The sequence below is a fragment of the Symphodus melops genome (assembly GCF_947650265.1).
Source record: "Symphodus melops genome assembly, chromosome: 8".
Taxonomy (NCBI): domain Eukaryota; kingdom Metazoa; phylum Chordata; class Actinopteri; order Labriformes; family Labridae; genus Symphodus; species Symphodus melops.
This window is the reverse complement of record NC_136698.1, coordinates 1795938-1812856: the sequence shown is the minus strand read 5'-3', so window position 1 is coordinate 1812856 and position 16919 is coordinate 1795938. Positions and strand designations below refer to the sequence as shown.

General features: G+C 44.5%; 1 protein-coding gene across 1 annotated transcript in view; it reads left to right on the top strand.

The window, feature by feature from the left end:
- Positions 1-897: 897 nt before the first annotated feature.
- LOC306828635 (adenylate cyclase type 1-like) overlaps positions 898-16919 on the top strand; it is a 34778-nt gene continuing 18756 nt past the window's right edge. Inside the window, exons 1-7 of the mRNA XM_079351165.1 lie at positions 898-1014; positions 4611-4722; positions 9660-9787; positions 11419-11577; positions 12793-12934; positions 14621-14776; positions 16887-16919. The exon at positions 16887-16919 is cut by the window's right edge and continues 162 nt beyond it. Coding sequence (XP_079207291.1) covers positions 935-1014; positions 4611-4722; positions 9660-9787; positions 11419-11577; positions 12793-12934; positions 14621-14776; positions 16887-16919 — 810 coding nt within the window. The 5' untranslated portion in view covers positions 898-934. The remainder of the gene's footprint in view (positions 1015-4610; positions 4723-9659; positions 9788-11418; positions 11578-12792; positions 12935-14620; positions 14777-16886) is intronic.

Below are 16919 nucleotides of genomic sequence, written 5' to 3'. Positions count from 1 at the left end.
ATGCTGCTGAAACTGAGACGATTCACACAAACAGACATACTGATGTTGATGCTACTTCAGGCTGCAGCTGAAGAGATTATCAGATTAATCCAATGACTGGAAATGAAATGACAACGATGAACTCTTTAGGTCTTCTATCCTAGCCTCTGGAAAGTATGTTCGGATGTAAAACCTACAAACAGACATCTGGACATGAATGCAATATCTGCAGGCGCAGAGCGAGACTGTTGGTGTCTGTTGCACGCAAAAAAAGTATTTGAGAAAACAGATGTGCAATGTGAGGTACACTTTCACCTTTCATGGTGTCAGTCTGTAAAACCTTTGGTGTTGTTTTGCACGATGTGCAGCTCAAAAATCTCATTCATCTCATGGTGTCAGTAAAAACCTTCTAAATAAGTCTTTATATGATCAGACATGAAGGAATAAACATGCTGTGTTGAAGCTTCTCTGACAACAACGCAGCAGCCAGTATGTCCTCCTTCGAACTTTAGATTCTGCTCCTGAACGCTCTGGATCTGATTGGACCAGAGAAGGTAGGCGGGGCTTTGAAGGCCGTTTTGGACGCCCCTGGGTTTGCCAGATATGAGAGCAGTTATCAGGTGAACAGGTGTTGCAGCGATGGAAGCGGGCAGTGGAACTGCTTCAGATAGAAGTGATTGTAGCCGAGCTAAAAAGCCTCTGCATGTTTCTAAGATGCTGTAAAAAGTTGTGTGAAGATGACACGTGCAATGAGAGAGAGACCTGATGGTGAAGGCAGCACAGTCCTCGTGACTGAACTTACGCTAGAAGCATCGTGAGCGCCTGTGATTTCTGTTTGCATGACACAAACCTCCAGTGCACATTTATAGTCTCTAACTCTGCCTCCTCTTCTGTTGTAAACCCCTCCCTCCCCAGGAGCGTCTGCTAATGAGCCCTTCTGCCCAGGAACGTTGCCATGGAGATGAAGGAGGACTTCCTGAAGCCTCCTGAGCGGATCTTTCACAAGATCTACATCCAGCGTCATGACAACGTCAGGTACGTGGGTGTCATGACAACAGAGGAACGGTGAACGGTGGAGGTGTGCGGAGGGGTTGGAGTGTTGTGATTCAGGTGTCACCTGCTGTGACGTCGGGGTCAAGAAAAGAAGGAGGGGCAGTTAAGATTTGGCGTTAACGTGGATGCAATCAAGCTAGGAAAGTTTAGAGACAGAGAGGAGCGAGCAGTGACGCTACACGGATGAGGATTCCTGCTGTCGTGTGACAGAGAGATCTTTGAATATGCTCAATATGATCAAACTCTCCAGTAAGGTCTGAAGGTGTAACAGCAGGAAGGGTATATGTGGATGCATAATTAGTTATACTTCATCAATGAACTTTTATTTCGAAGAGTTTTTGATAATCGACTTTCATGCTAAGTTGCTCAACGCCGCCTCGTCCTCACCGCCGCCTCATCTTACAGCGGAGGCACACGACCTGCCTGCCAGCAGCAGCGGCGTCCCGTTCCTCCATCGAGCTCAACTACTCGTCGCTATAATGCAACTCGTAGAAAGAATCACGACCCTTCGAAATCCTCTTCATCCAGATCAGTTAGAAGGTGAAACGTTGTTTTTTCACCATAGTCGGTTCTGATCAGTTTTCTCCACAGAGCCTGTTAGCATGGCTTCCTAGCAAAATGGCAGACGTTGCGTTTTAGATTCTGTGTAATAGGCGTGTAGCCTATTAAAGTTAAGTAAGTTTTTTTTAATTGAATTGAAACCACGAGAAAATCCTCATATTCAACAAGCTGGAATCAGATATTTGTTTTAAAGATTTATTTTGAAGCACGGCCCGCTCCGAGCTCCGCCTCAGCGGAGAGGAAGTGTGGACGTCAGGAACACGAGGGATACACAAGGAGAAATCTTACCTGTGAATGATCCCATATGCTCTTTTGTAAAGCGTGATAACGAGATAACACTTGTCATGAAATGGCGCCGGACAAAAAATGATTCATTGATTTTGTTGCAGCTTACTGAAAAAGTACAGTTTGATGACATTCCCTTTTGTTGTGAGGTGCTTTTTTACATGTTACATCCAGCATTGTGTGCAGCAGTATACCGTGCAGTCCTGTCTGCCTTTCAGCAGCCACCTCTGTTGCCCTCGTAATGGAGAAATATTACAGAGCGTGAGAACGTGGCCCGACTTTGAGCTGATTACATTCCAACGAGGCGGTAAAGAGAAGCTGAGAGAGGTATCATTGCTGCTGAGTGTGTAGGGCTAGGTAGCATGTCAACAGCACTCCTGTCAAGAGACAATCCTCTCCACTCTCTGCCTCTCTCTTTTCCCCCTCCTCTCTCTCTCTCTCGCTCGCTCGCTCAGTGTCTGTCTGTCTTCTCGGCTCCCACGCTCAGCAACAGTGCGGGAACATCACCGCCTGTTCTCCAGCCTTGCTCCCGCTCGGCCAAACATCACGCTGCTGCACACAGCCAGCCAGCTCCCGCACGTCTCCAGGGAGCTGCTGGCAAACACACACACACACACACACACACACACACAACACACACACCTTGACACATGGTGGTGATTTTAAAAAAAAAAACCCAAAACCCATCAGCTTTGTTTTTGCCGAGCAGGGGCTTGACATCTCCCTGATCCGGCCTCCCTTTGATGTGGCCCCGGGAACGTTTGATCACATACCTATTTAGCTCCACTCTCGCTCTGCCCCCCCCCCCCCCCCCCCCCCCCCCCCCCCCACCATATTACTCCCCCCTCTGCTCTCCTTTGCCTCCCCCTCATTGCCCACCTAACACACCAGCACGACATGCAGCACAGCTTCACTCAAAGCCACTCAACGGAGCGCTTGTGTGAGCGGCAGTCGTGATCCCGGCTTTTACATACATCAGGATCCTGAGCTGCTCGGCTTCCACAAGTCACAGTCACGATGCAGAGGTTGTGCGTAACGATGTACTCCAGAGTGGAGTTTCTGTGTTAAATTAAAATGTTGGCGCCATGGAAACAAAGATTATGTAGAGGCTGTAGCTATAGTTAGTTGATTCTGAACCGGAAGGTCGGAGTTCAATCCCCAGCTACATCTCTGATCTTATTTGTTTCTTTACCAAATCAGCATTACACATTTATATACAGAAGATGTGACAGAACGATTTCAATAGCTCAGATTAATTCGTCCTAAAGCCGACACAAAGATGAAACAAAATGAACAACTACAGGACATCTTGAAGGGAAGTCAACGAGAGCGCGCAGAAAACAGAAAACTGATTGGTCTAATTTAAATCAGGTTAAAAATAAATCGATCTTCATGGGAGGGGGGACAAGACCACGTGGCATCCTAAAGTGCTGAAAAATGAAGACAATGCTGAAGTTAAAACTCCTGCAGTTTGGTGAGTGTCCACTAGAGGCTGGCTGCAAGGAGCACAGGAAGTCACATACACACCCATTCAAAAAGGCAGAAATCACCATGTTGACAGCATGAAAACAAACTGAAGACCATCACACACTGTCTGTGTGATGAATTTTTCATTACTAATTTGTTTAGATTTTTTTTGAAGGATAAGAGTTATTAATAATAAGGCGAGTAGCTGACCTGATTGACAGGCTGGAGGCTTATAGCCCGCCTCAGCTCCAGACGCTCACTCGCTACTTTGACTCAAAGTTAGCCTGAGAGAACGAAGGGACTCCAGCGCCCCCTGCAGGAACAGACGTGTCGTCGCTCAGGCTGCAAACATTAATATTTACAGTCTATGCATTAGATGCATTTTCCACAACTAGTACAATGTGAGATTACAGAGTCGTCTGGTTTTCACCTGCTGGCAGAAGTGTAAGAAATGCACAAATACGTTTCTGAGGGCGACACATCACAAACAAAGTAAACAGATTTGACTTGTATGGACTGTTTGTAGGTTCTTCTCTGGAGACCTCATATTGATACAAGAACAAACCTGTTTAAATGATACTCAGCCCACAGCTCTCACTCTGCTGCCTTTGCTCCTCTGGGAGCAGTGATTTACTGTTGTTTTTTTTTTTAAACTGAGAGTCAATAAGATCCATAACACCTTGTTTGTTGCCATCTGGCCTGCCTCTGAGCGAATGAATGAGGAGCTAAGTAGCTTTCAACACCTTCCTCATCCTCGCTAAAGCATCTCGCCAACAGCGGGGCCATTTAGCGCTGCAATTGATTTAGTGGCGGGGCTGAGAGGCGCTTCCACTCACGGATGGGATTATGGTGCTCACTTTTTATAGCCATTAGCCAATTTCTCTGCTGTGGCGTGATCTGGAGGTATTTTGTGTCGAGTGGGGATGAAGAATGCTGTGCAGCTCACACGCTGCCCTGTCTTATGCATTCAGTGTGCTGAGAACTGGAGACTCTCAACCGGACCGTCGAGGGTTTGATCGCCGGCTCCTGCAGCAACATGTCCAATGTGTGGGATTTATAGGATTAGTTACTTCTGTTAGACACTTTACGAAGCCACCTCTGCCATCAGTGTGTGAAAGTGAAGCTTTGATTAGTCCGAAGACTACGAGCTCAAATACATTTATCATTTATTGGCTTTTCACAGCAGATAAATGTATTCTCTCTCTCTCTCTCTCTCTCTCTCTCTCTCTCTCTCTCTCTCTCTCTCCCTCTGTGTGTTCTTGCAGCATCCTGTTTGCAGACATCGTGGGTTTCACCAGCCTGGCCTCTCAGTGCACCGCTCAGGAACTGGTCAAACTGCTCAATGAGCTTTTCGGGAAATTTGATGAGCTGGCGACAGTGAGTAGCCAATACCGCTTAAACCCACACACACACACACACACACACACACACAAACACACACTGTTGCCATTCAGCTCGGAGTGATAATGAAATAAATATGTGCGTCAGAATCTCATTTGACGTCCATAGCAGCAGCATCAGTGCTCTTCTACTTTGTATTCCACGTTATTTTGTTTCCTTACTAACATTAACGCTTCAATGTCCCAGCTTGGGATCAGTGAAGAACATCTATCTGTCTGTCTTAAACCAAAACAAAGTGCTGTTTGGCGACACCTCCGCTCTCCTCCAGAGACACAGCTCTGACCTCCGCTCGCCTTCACACGCAGGACTCATCTTTCAGAACGTATTTAAGCACCACTGAGTGCAAGCAGCGGAGAAAATTGTCCTATGGCTGCAAAAAATGTTGAATTTAAAATAATCCAGGTAGTGACAGCGCAGGTAATATCTACCCTACCACATGACCCCTCAAAAAAAAAACTCAGATATGTTGACCAATGGGCATCAAGAGAAAGGACGTCCCTGGGTTTGTCATGTGGGAACCTCCCTTCTCATCCAATTAGTCCAACGGCTCCTCGAGAAGGCTGAAGAGTGATGTTCTCTGGAGCTGCTCAGCCTCCTTCAAGACAAAAACAAATTTATTATTTAGCTCTGGAGCTCATTTAATATGCCGAGCCATGTATTGATCCGACAATGAAAGTTAAGCTGCAGAGGCTGACTGACTGAGGAGGAGGAGGAGTAGGAGGAGGAGGAGGAGGAGGAAGAGGAGGAGGAAGAGTAGGAGGAGGAAGAGGAGGAAGAGGGGCTGAAGGTCAAGAAGAAGGAGGAACTGTAAGGGTGAGGAAGAGATGAATAAACTGATTTTTAGACAGAGGGGAGATAAGGGAGAGGAGGTGGAGTGTGTGTGTGTGTGTGTGTGTGTGTGTGTGTGTGTGTGTATAGGCTCATCGGGACTAAACTGCGCTTGATAAAGTGAGAGAGAGTGAGGTATCACTGTCCGTCAGTGTAAGCCAGTATAGCGTTGTTCTCAGGAAAAAGGAGATTAGGTGAGTGGCAGGTTATCTGCTGTTGGCTTCCTATAATCATAATAATACTGCATCAGATACACACACACACACACACACACACACACACACACACACACACACACACACACAGGCACAGATGTTTGCTTACACTTTTAATCTCTGTGCTTATGTGATCCACGTAGAACATCGGGCTGGATGCTAGCATACACTCAGACATATACAGAGTTAAATAACACACAGCGGACCAAATCCTCTTCACTAAGTATCAACCAACGTTCTTCATCATCCAACTCCAGGTTGTTGGTTTTTTTTACTTCAAAATAAAAGCAAATCTGTAGCCAAACAGAAAGCAAAATGCCTTCAGTTTAAGACAGTCCAAAAATTCCTCAATGATCTCGATTTTGAAAATGATAATTTGTCAGTCTTCATTTTAACCTAAACCACATTTTCACATTTTCACACCAGCCACAAAACTAAGATATAACTTGAATATGAGAACAGAAAGTTTCCCCCTCGCCTGGAGAAAGCGGCTTCCTCTTCTTCTCTTTGGTGATATAACTTCTTCCTCCGCTCTACAATCTTCAGACATCGTTCGTCGTTCATCTTTCCGCCCTCAGCTTCATCACCGCCGACTCATCGTTGCATCCTGTGTGATGAAGTCGGCTGGCCTTCATTAGACGTGACAGTCACCGGCTGCTCTTTATTCATAAAGAACTTTCCGGTTAATCAATCAGCATGCATAGGCGTACATCATCACTTCTTTTTTTCCAAGTGGGCTAATAGTGTTTAACGGACTCCGTCAAAGGACCAGCTGATGACTTATTAGGTGGTTCATTGTTAAAAACAGGATTACAAGTGACTGTGCAGTTGCTGTTCTTTCTCTTTTTTTCTGTTTGTCTCTTCGACATCTCTTTGTTTTATCTTTGTGGACATGATAACAAGTATTGAAATCTTTATTCGTTTTGTACTTTCAGTCTAATTTTCTTATTTGTACATAAAAAAAATGTATTTAACTTGGCAGTACACACATTTAATTCCTTTAGTAAACATTTCAACATTGGATTGTTGGGGATTTGCTCTTTTTAGAGTCTGCCTCAAGTGGCCACTCAAGGTACTGCAGTTTTCTACACTTTAACATGGTCTTGTTATATAACTTGGACTTTTTTAGTTCATATTTCTGCTCCCATTAACACATTTCTAACCACATGAAGTGGCTGATAACGGATAAATCAGATGTTTTATTCGCACATTTGAAAGACGCTTCACAATTATATTTGTCTCATCGCATCTGATTCTTTCACACTCGATGCATCATGCCTGAACTCTTCCTCTACCGGGTCAAAAAATCCCTTCAGACAGTTTACTCCCTGCTTTCTGCTCACAATCAGATACACACACACACACACACACACACACATTCATGCACAGAAGTCACATGATCAGCAGGATTATCCCTCTTGACTTCATTCTGCATCTCAGCAATCAGTCATGGCTCAACACAGATAGAGAGAGGCAGAGCGGGATACGAGGTGATATGTACAGCGTGCTATCTGTGCACCTTGACTCACACAGCCATTATATGGAAATCTTGTGTCGGGGAGACAATGTGTGCATGTGTGTGAGAAGCTGCAGCTGCATCCTAATTGAGATTTATACCCTGTCATGTTAGCAAAAGGGGAAATTCACTTTCAAGCCGGCTCTGTCAGAGCTGCGGAGCCTGTCTGGCTGCGATGTGCTTCAAAAGACATTTATTCCCCACATGCTCCACCTAAACTGAACCAAAGCAGACATGCATTCAACTTAACCCTTACATCACCCGCTCACGTTAAAGGCCGAATGTGCAACGTCTTGTGCAGAAAATCCAGCAGAAATCTATATCTATATCTATACCTGTTTAAATGTGTCTGTGAGTCCTGACTGTGTACAATGAGGGAGAAGCTCAAGTGTATTTATCAAGCTACAAGCTAACTATAGTGTGCTAATATTAGCATGCTAACACACCAATGCAGGCCACAGGTAATTGCAGCTGAAGCCAAGAACAATTTAGTCCACCGCTTGTGTTGAAGTTCTTTTTGTGAAGCCAAGTGGAGGTGTGTTGCAGGAGGAAGCTTCAGGATGTTTAAGATGGAGGAGGCGTGGCCAAACATGCTGGAGCGACATCTACTGAATCAAACAGTCACACATTACTCCTTTAAATCTTCTGCAATCAGAAACCTTAAATAGCTTTTCAACAATACCATAATGGATATAATGGATATGGATATTAAAACTCAGCATGTTTATACTGGGATATTTATTAGGTAACTTCCTGGATTTAATCATTAAAAATGCCATTTGATAATAATAATAATAATAATAATAACTTTATTTATATAGCACCTTTAAAAACAACCGCTTACAAAGTGCGTTACATATAAAAACAAATACATCAGCATTTAGAGAGGAACAGAGGTAAACGGATGGACCAAACTAAAAATAAAAGGCTCAAATAAAAGAACTAAAAATAAGACTGAAGGGAGGGGGGGGGGGCACATCACATCACAGGTAGAATGAGGATAAAAGAAGAGATAAATGAGAGATGGTAAAATGAGTGAGACAGCAGGAGGCATCAGAGGTTTGGCTACAAACACGAAATATTCTGCCTCCAATCAGCTGGTTTTATTACAAAATCTGAGTATAAAACCACACATGCAATCAGCTGATGATTTCTCCCTCATTTATGTCCGAGCACACACACACTTTTACGCACACACTCACAGAGACTCCATTCCTTCATCCCAACGCTGGGATAATCATCCACGTTCTGGATTCTCATATCCTCCCACGCCAGAATCTTTCTGCGCCTGTGAGCAGAAAAAAAACAGAGCGCCCCTTCTCTCATCTCCGCCTCTTACCCTGCAGATGTCATGAATCCTCTGTATTTGTAAGTGTGTGTGCATGTTTGTCACTCAGAGGTTGCCTGCTGCAGGCTAAGCTTTGTCGGATCTACCACAACGATTGTCTGATGAGTGTGAGTGACACAATGCCAAACAGAAAAGCTGTGTGTGCCGATCCACTGAAGTACCTGCACAAGTCTATTTGCACGCAATCAAACATGCTGCTGTTAGTACTTTCCTGCAGGTACATGTGTGTGTGTGTGTGTGTGTGTGTGTGTGTGTGTGTGTGTGTGTGCAGTCATTGCAGTGTGTGTGCACTGTGACAAATAGCTGATCTGTCTGGGAATGTGTGGGCGGGATTCTACTTCAAGAGCATGTCGTAGCAATTAGAGTTGGCCTCAACTATGAACACACACATGACTGCACACGTACGCACATCTGCAGATTTACATCATTCCAGATCAGCCTCCATGCGGATTCTGTGCAGTCACATCTCATGTAACATGTACTGTAACAGTATAGAAAGCACAATGGGAGGAACTTTTAGCTCCTAAAAATAGAAACTTTTCTCTGATTGTTCTCCTACAGAGTTTTTTTTTTTTCAGGTTCAGCCTCCAGTCACGAAAGAAACTTTCCGTAAAGACAACTTTGAGGTCTACTAAGGCTGGCTGCACACTAGATGACATAAAGACAGTTTGAACCCGACTTTAAACTTTACAATCCTCCGAACTCCGGGACTATGACCACGCTGGCATCACTGAAAAATCTCTTGTGTGCTTTAGCTAAATGCTAACATCGTAACACTGACTTACTAGAAGATGTTAAGCAAAAAGAAATTCAATATAATCTGAATGTTAAAACTTTGCAGGTAATTTTTTTCATTTTTTTTGTATTACATATCTGTCCTCCCAGCTGCTCCTTCCTGTCTTTCTTGTCGTCGTGGTAACCACTTTTCTGTATCACTGATATTGTCCACAATGATGGTTAACACAGGACTGATCGCTCCGTCTCTCTCTCTCTTGTGTGTCTGAAGGAGAATCACTGCAGGCGGATCAAGATCCTGGGCGACTGTTACTACTGCGTGTCTGGACTGACCCAACCCAAAGCTGACCACGCCCACTGCTGCGTGGAGATGGGACTGGACATGATTGACACCATCGCGTGAGTCTCACACACACACACACACACACACACACACACACACACTCTGAAAGAGTTTCCGGGCTTTCTCACAACAACACACAAACTGAGCAGTAACTTGTCTTCCACACTTTGCTCTGATACCTCAGATGGTGAAACGGCGAGGGGACATCTTCGCCCCCACGATTTCGCCGCAGTGTGTCAAGCCAATAAAAGCACACAGACACAGTTGATTATTCCCCGCCATTTACTGTGTGTTGCAACGGCTGCTCAAAGAACGCTCGACAGAATTTGTGTCCGTCGTGAAGGAAACGGAAATGCACTGTGAAGTAAAGCAATCTTGTGTTTTGCTTGTTTTTAAGAAAAAAACAAAACAAATAAAAAGGATCAGGGAAAGCGGGCGGTACAACTTGAGTCGGCACTCACAGTTGCACGTTGCATTGCACACAGACGAGGCGTGAATATCCCGCCTTCAGCTGCTAGTGTGTTCAGTAAGAGACTATTGGAATAAAGGTGAAGCTTTGGAGCTAGCATGCATGCTCTCTTTGTAAAGCAAATCAGATTCTTCTCGTTTTGATCAGCTCAGTCTGAATTGAGCAGTCGTGAGTCATTTGCAGCTTTCTCTCCCGCCGTCACACAACCAGACTGCTCACTCAACAGGACTGATACACACATGAGCAGGAACACGTGATGATGTGGGAGGAGTTGAGCTGCAAGAACTTCGACAGCAATGTTGGAAATAATATTGATTTAAACCTTTTATATGTTGATCACAGATAGGATTTGTAAAGTGGCACTCACACAGAATTTCAGTTTAAAGGGGAAAAGAAAAACAATCGGTGGAACATATGACCTTGAATCCTCCCCTGACCGCATGTTCCTATACACAAACAAACACACACACACACACACACACACACACACACACACACACACACACACACATTTCCTCTTCCTTGTGTATACACTTCCCTTCCTCTACGCTCTGTCTGCGTGGATGGATGCTGCTGTAGGAGTCCTTTATCTCAGAGGACAGGTGCTGCCATACACACTCATCCCTCTTTCTGTGTGTGTGTGTGTGTGTGTGTGTGTGTGTGTGTTGGGGAGAGACATCACTCCTTCAGCCTGACGGGCAGGCCACATTTTCTTTACCCCCACCCTGTAAACACACACGAACACGTTGTCTGAAGTGGGCGACCTTTCGCTGGTGACGCTGAGCTTTGTGGGGTGATTTAGAGGAGAGGAAAGGCTTTGGAAAAGTCCTGCTTTATCTCCTGTGCACGACACACACAATTCAGGGAAGGAAAGGTGGTCTGCACATTTTCCTGTGAACACACACACACACACACACACACACACGGAGGGACATAAAGCTGCAGGCATGCAAACATTGCATGCTGTTAGGACACGGTGTTCTCTCAACAAAGTTTGGTAGTCCCTAAAATCAGATCAACAATGTTCAGGGGATAACATTACAGCTATAAGTTTGCTCAAAGGGCATTAGTCTAAGATGAATAGCAAGCTAACTATGCTAACTGGGCTAAAGGCAAGGAGATCACCACCTTAGTTTTGGCATTGTATCTATCTCCGTCTTTTTTGGCTGACATCTGAACCTGTCCGCCCCTCTCTTCTCGTCTCGTCTCCGCCTGCAGGTCGGTGGTGGAGGCAACAGAGGTGGATCTGAACATGCGTGTGGGCCTGCACACCGGACGGGTGCTGTGTGGCGTGCTGGGCCTCAGGAAATGGCAGTATGACGTCTGGTCAAACGATGTCACGCTGGCAAATGTGATGGAGGCCGGAGGGCTGCCCGGGTCAGTGCTGACTCTTACACCCACTGAAAGTGGACCCTGAGCGCTCGCAGTGCAAACACAACACAGACTTACTCTGACACACGGCAACCACGCAACAAAAAATACTTCAATATCGTGGCATCAAAAAGCAGTCCAATAGGGCTGTCGGATTTCTTTACTGCTAAATATGATGTCGTTCAGATGAAGCTGTTTTGGGGTTTAAAAAAAAAAGAAGTTTAAAGGCGCAGTATGGAAATCCTGCCACCAGGGGGCTCTCAACCAAAACGTTAACAAAAATGGCGCTGAGGCTGGTGGGGAATCACGGGTGTTCTCACTGCTACTCGAAACCAACCTGAGGAAGAGAATATGTTCACAGACGAGCGAACGTATCCGAGTAGAATTAACTGGACGTTTTTATCACAGCAGCACAAACAGAAACAGAACGGCAGCTTTCAGAAGCAGCTCTCGCCACTTAATGCAGCCATCTTTGACCTAGCAACCGCTGCTCCCATGGCAACGGCAAACATGTAGCCGCCACGATCACTTGGAAAATGACGTATTTCTCAGTCTTTGATAACTGTTGGACATATTTGAGGTCATAATTATTCAACTAAAAATATAACAGTCAACTTTTAATGAATTTAACAGAATTCTACATATTGACGATTAATGGCACAACATTTAATCCATGTGAGGCTTTTGTTGCATCAGCAGTCGGTCAGATGGATTCATTGCTGGCTTTAATCGTTGGACGCGCTTTGATAAATACGGTTTAAATGATAGAATTTGTGTCGTCTTTGAAGAAGTCGCCTTATCTCGCGTTCAGTCATAAAAAGCCATTTGGATTAAATTACTCTGCCTTGATGCAGCTTTGCTCATTTTCTGAAGGTAGGAAACAGCGTTTTAAAATAAGGCGGTCGGACCACATTGAATTAATGTCACTTTATTATAAAGAAGTCAAAAAGCACTAGCAAGCTTATTTGCATTTATAAAGTGGTGAAACAAGGTCACGTCGTTGGCTACATTTGGTCTCGTCTCAAGTGAAGTAATAAGATTTTAGGACTCGTTTGCAGATTAAATGAGTCGTTAGACGGAAAATGTCTTTGCTGAATTTTGAGCAGGCTGAGGCACTATGAGGACGATAAAAATAATGAGCATGATAATGATTTGAGACCTGAAAGTGCCCGTCTTTTATCGCTAACAGCCTTGTGTCCTCTGTTCTGCTCGTGCTCGCAGCAAGGTGCACATCACACGGACCACCTTGGAGTGTCTGAACGGGGACTACGAGGTGGAGCCGGGCTTTGGACACGAGAGACACGCCTTCCTTCAGAAGCACCACATAGAGACGTATTTCATCGTGCCATCACACAGACGCAAAGTACGCCCAAGCCTTCCTTTCTTTTCTGTTTTTGTTGCATTTCTCTCTCTTCTCTCGCCAGCGTACAACTCGAGAGGTGACGCGTCTATCCGTGTCACAATAGCTAATCCTCTGAAGCAGACAGGGAGGCAGGCTGTGTGTTAAGCTGGCATCCACATGGGAAGTATCACTTTCTCACACCAACCTCTAAAACACTCTAAGTAGTCACAGTCTCTGTCCTGGTTCACATGTAAACTGCAGCTCAACGGTCGTGCCCCCCCCCTGGGCAAACACAGGCTTGCAAATATGAACATTTGAAACGTGCACGTTTTCTGATGAAGCACGATGACAGTTCACTGAAAAATAAATCCCGCTGAGACTGACTGTACTTCCAAGAACAAGGCAATTCTCCGAAGCACATATTCTCCTGTCTCTCCCGAGTCCCTAAGTGGATCATGTCAACATGTCTGTGTTTTATTATTACAGAAAGTGGATTTGACTCTTCAGAAAAGCAAGGTGGATGATTGTAGGGTTAAAAAGCGTTTGAACATGATGAGCTAAACGGTTTAATTTAAGAAGCTTTAAAGATTTTGGAAAACAACTTCATGCATGCAAATTATTTGGAGTCTTCAGGGAACAAATGTTACTAGAAAAAAATCCCTGTTTTTAAGTCTTTCCAGGGAATGTGAAAGATTCTCTCGATGTATTATGATCTGCTTCTGTACACAAAGTAGAACCTCAAACAGATGCAACGAATTTCTTTCTCCAAATGCAATATAGCATATATGCTAAATTAAAGGAGCAGTATGTATCTCTGACACCTAGTGTTTAAAATGGGTACTGCAGTCCAAATTCTAAACATTATTAAGAGCTGTACCATGTGGTGGACACTGTAGCTTCAGTGTTTAGCCTGCTCTGCATGTGGTGGACACTGTAGCTTCAGTGTTTAGCCAGCTCTGCATGTGGTGGACACTGTAGCTTCAGTGTTTAGCCAGCTCTGCATGTGGTGGACACTGTAGCTTCAGTGTTTAGCCTGCTCTGCATGTGGTGGACACTGTAGCTTCAGTGTTTAGCCAGCTCTGCATGTGGTGGACACTGTAGCTTCAGTGTTTAGCCAGCTCTGCATGGGTCTGTAAAGCTTTCTGCGTTCTAACCTCTCTCCATGTTTCAAAAGCATCTCCAACATTGATCCTAGTTTGAGCAGCTTTCTGCTGCTGGAGCTTATTAGAAACATGCAGAGGCTTTTTAGCTCGGCTACAATCACTTCTATCTGAAGCAGTTCCACTGCCCGCTTCCATCGCTGCAACACCTGTTCACCTGATAACTGCTCTCATATCTGGCAAACCCAGGGGCGTCCAAAACGGCCTTCAAAGCCCCGCCTACCTTCTCTGGTCCAATCAAATCCTTCATAATTGACTTTATGGCGAGACATCTTGTGATTCACAAAACACACGAAACCGTCAAATGCATCCCTAAAAATCAAATGGGCCTCTGCACCTGTGCTTGTTGCAGGTATTTAAAGGAGCCATGACGCCGTCATTCAGAGCACAACCGTCCCTTTTCATAAAAAGTGTGTAATTCACAAGTACCAAGGCTAACAGCCACACACAGTTAAGGGCTAATATTAATGTAAGCAGGAGTTAAATCAGTCCATCTATCATCAACTCACTTGTTTCCTTTCCTCATTATCTCTTTTCTTTTTTACAGATCTTTCCAGGTCTTATTCTGTCAGACATCAAACCAGCCAAGAGGATGAAGTTTAAGACCGTGTGCTACCTGCTGGTGCAGCTGATGCACTGCAGGAAGATGTTCAAAGCAGAGATCCCCTTTTCCAACGTCATGACCTGCGAGGACGATGACAAGGTACTTCGCTCTGTTATTTCGACGTGTGTGACAGGGGATGATGGTGGAAGGTTTTTATGATGCATGTGAGAAGCAGCTCTGTACAGTAGGGAGAAGGTATGAAAATATCTGGGTCATGCAGTGGGGAAAATCCTTTTAATGGGTTAGAACGTGCGTTTATGATGGAGTGAAATCCTGCTCGGAGTTCTAATCTGCTACACACACACACACATGCACACACACACACACACACACACGCACACACACACACTGTAAGGCTGTAATCTGGATTTCTAGATTTTGCAGCGTCATTAATACTACAGTACAGTGCGTTACATCTAAATGTTGACAAGCCTGTGGAATAGATATTATGAGCATCTTGATTACGAGCACGTGGAGTCACTGCTCTTAACCCTTTATTGAAACAGACGTGCACATTTATTATCGTTCACCAAGTTTTTCAAGAAGTCATGTTGATATTTGTTTGTAAAAAGGGATGAAAGAGATGCATCATAATTAGAAATATGACATCCCCAAAGAGAATAATTGTTTCAGTACTTAAAGGCGGGGTTGATAATTTTCCAAAACTAGCATGATTTTGAAAGTAGCATCCTTCACTTTGAGTTTCTTTGTGTGTTTTTAGCGAGCTCATTTTGGCTACAAAGCCGCCGTGATGCTGCAGTTTGCTCGGTTGGTGTTTGTGCTGTAATCCTCCTGACTGTGTGAGCTCGGCCAGGCTTTAGTATACATGATTCTGATGATCATCAGTGCTAATAGCATCAAGCACATTGTTGCATGATTATGTAAGTGGCTAAAATCACGTTTGGAAACAGAATTATGACACTTTGAAGTGTTTCACGCTTGCATGCAATCAGCGCGTGTTCACATGTAAACATGTAAATCAAACATGTACACAGTCGTGTTCTTTGATCTTATTTTGATATTACTCCACATGAGGCTGGCTTTATTGATAGGACAGCCGAAGATTGGATATGAAACTATATAGCTGCAACCTCTGGTCTTAAAAAATGAAGCCAGTGCAGAAGTGTAAAATCCTGGAGTTCATTAAGTGTCCGCTCGAAGGAAATCACACAAACAAGTTTTTACAGCATAAATTAACATGGACAAAAAACGAACCACCACAACCATGGAGGTTTTAGATTCAGTTATTAATGATAGATAATATGAGTAATGAGACAGATATATGCTAAGCTAATGGAGGAGGATGTTGTCAGTCGGCTGGTCTGGAAGGATGAGCTGAGGGGGAACCGTCTCAAGCGTAGTTCTGCCCGAGCTGATCACGACCCAGAATTTAGACAAACGAGACGGAGGGATGAGGAAGGAGGTCGATCAAATCAAAGATCTCCTGACACGCTGCTCTGTGGAGTTTGATGCAGCATGATTATTTTCCACTCGGTCCTTCTTGAACTTGTTTATGGCATCGTGACGTCTGAGTTTGAAGAAAAGTGTCTCTGCAGGATGCAGCCACAGGACCTATGCAAACTCAATTATACCCCCCCTCCTCCTCCCCGCCAAAATAAAAGCAATTACTGTAAATCACACAATAACATCTCGACCACCGAGGATTCCACCCACACATCTTATTTTCTGATTAACCTCGGCCTGAAGCTACTTCAGTATGTGTCATTAGTGTTAGATTAACTCGCTGCTGATGTAAAATGAACAAAACTTCACATCATCCGAGAGCAACGACGAAGGAAGTGAGACCCAAAACGGTCCATCTTTAAATGTGTTGTGTAAATTATAGATATTGGTTTCGTCTGATTGCATGTAAGAAAAAGTGACATGACATCAGACGGAATAGAAACTGTTTCCCTCGTCTACACCTGAAACGGAGATTCTGTAAATATTCAACCTTCACTTCTTCTGGAAGTAGTTTTCCTAAGGGTGCATAGTCAGTGTGGACGATGTTGCATTCAGGTGCTCCTCAGATTGTCCCAGTTTCCAGCACCTTCAAAATGCTTCCTTTTGCTGTTCAGATTAAGGTTTGCTTTGGAAGACTTTACTTACGTTACCTGACCACTTCGTTTGAGAAGCGGTCACCTCTAATAGGCAGGACGGGCCGACCTCTGCAGACACTGATTGTTTGGTCTTTCTCGCTGTGTGACAGCGGCGAGCCCTGCGGACCACCTCGGAGAAGCAG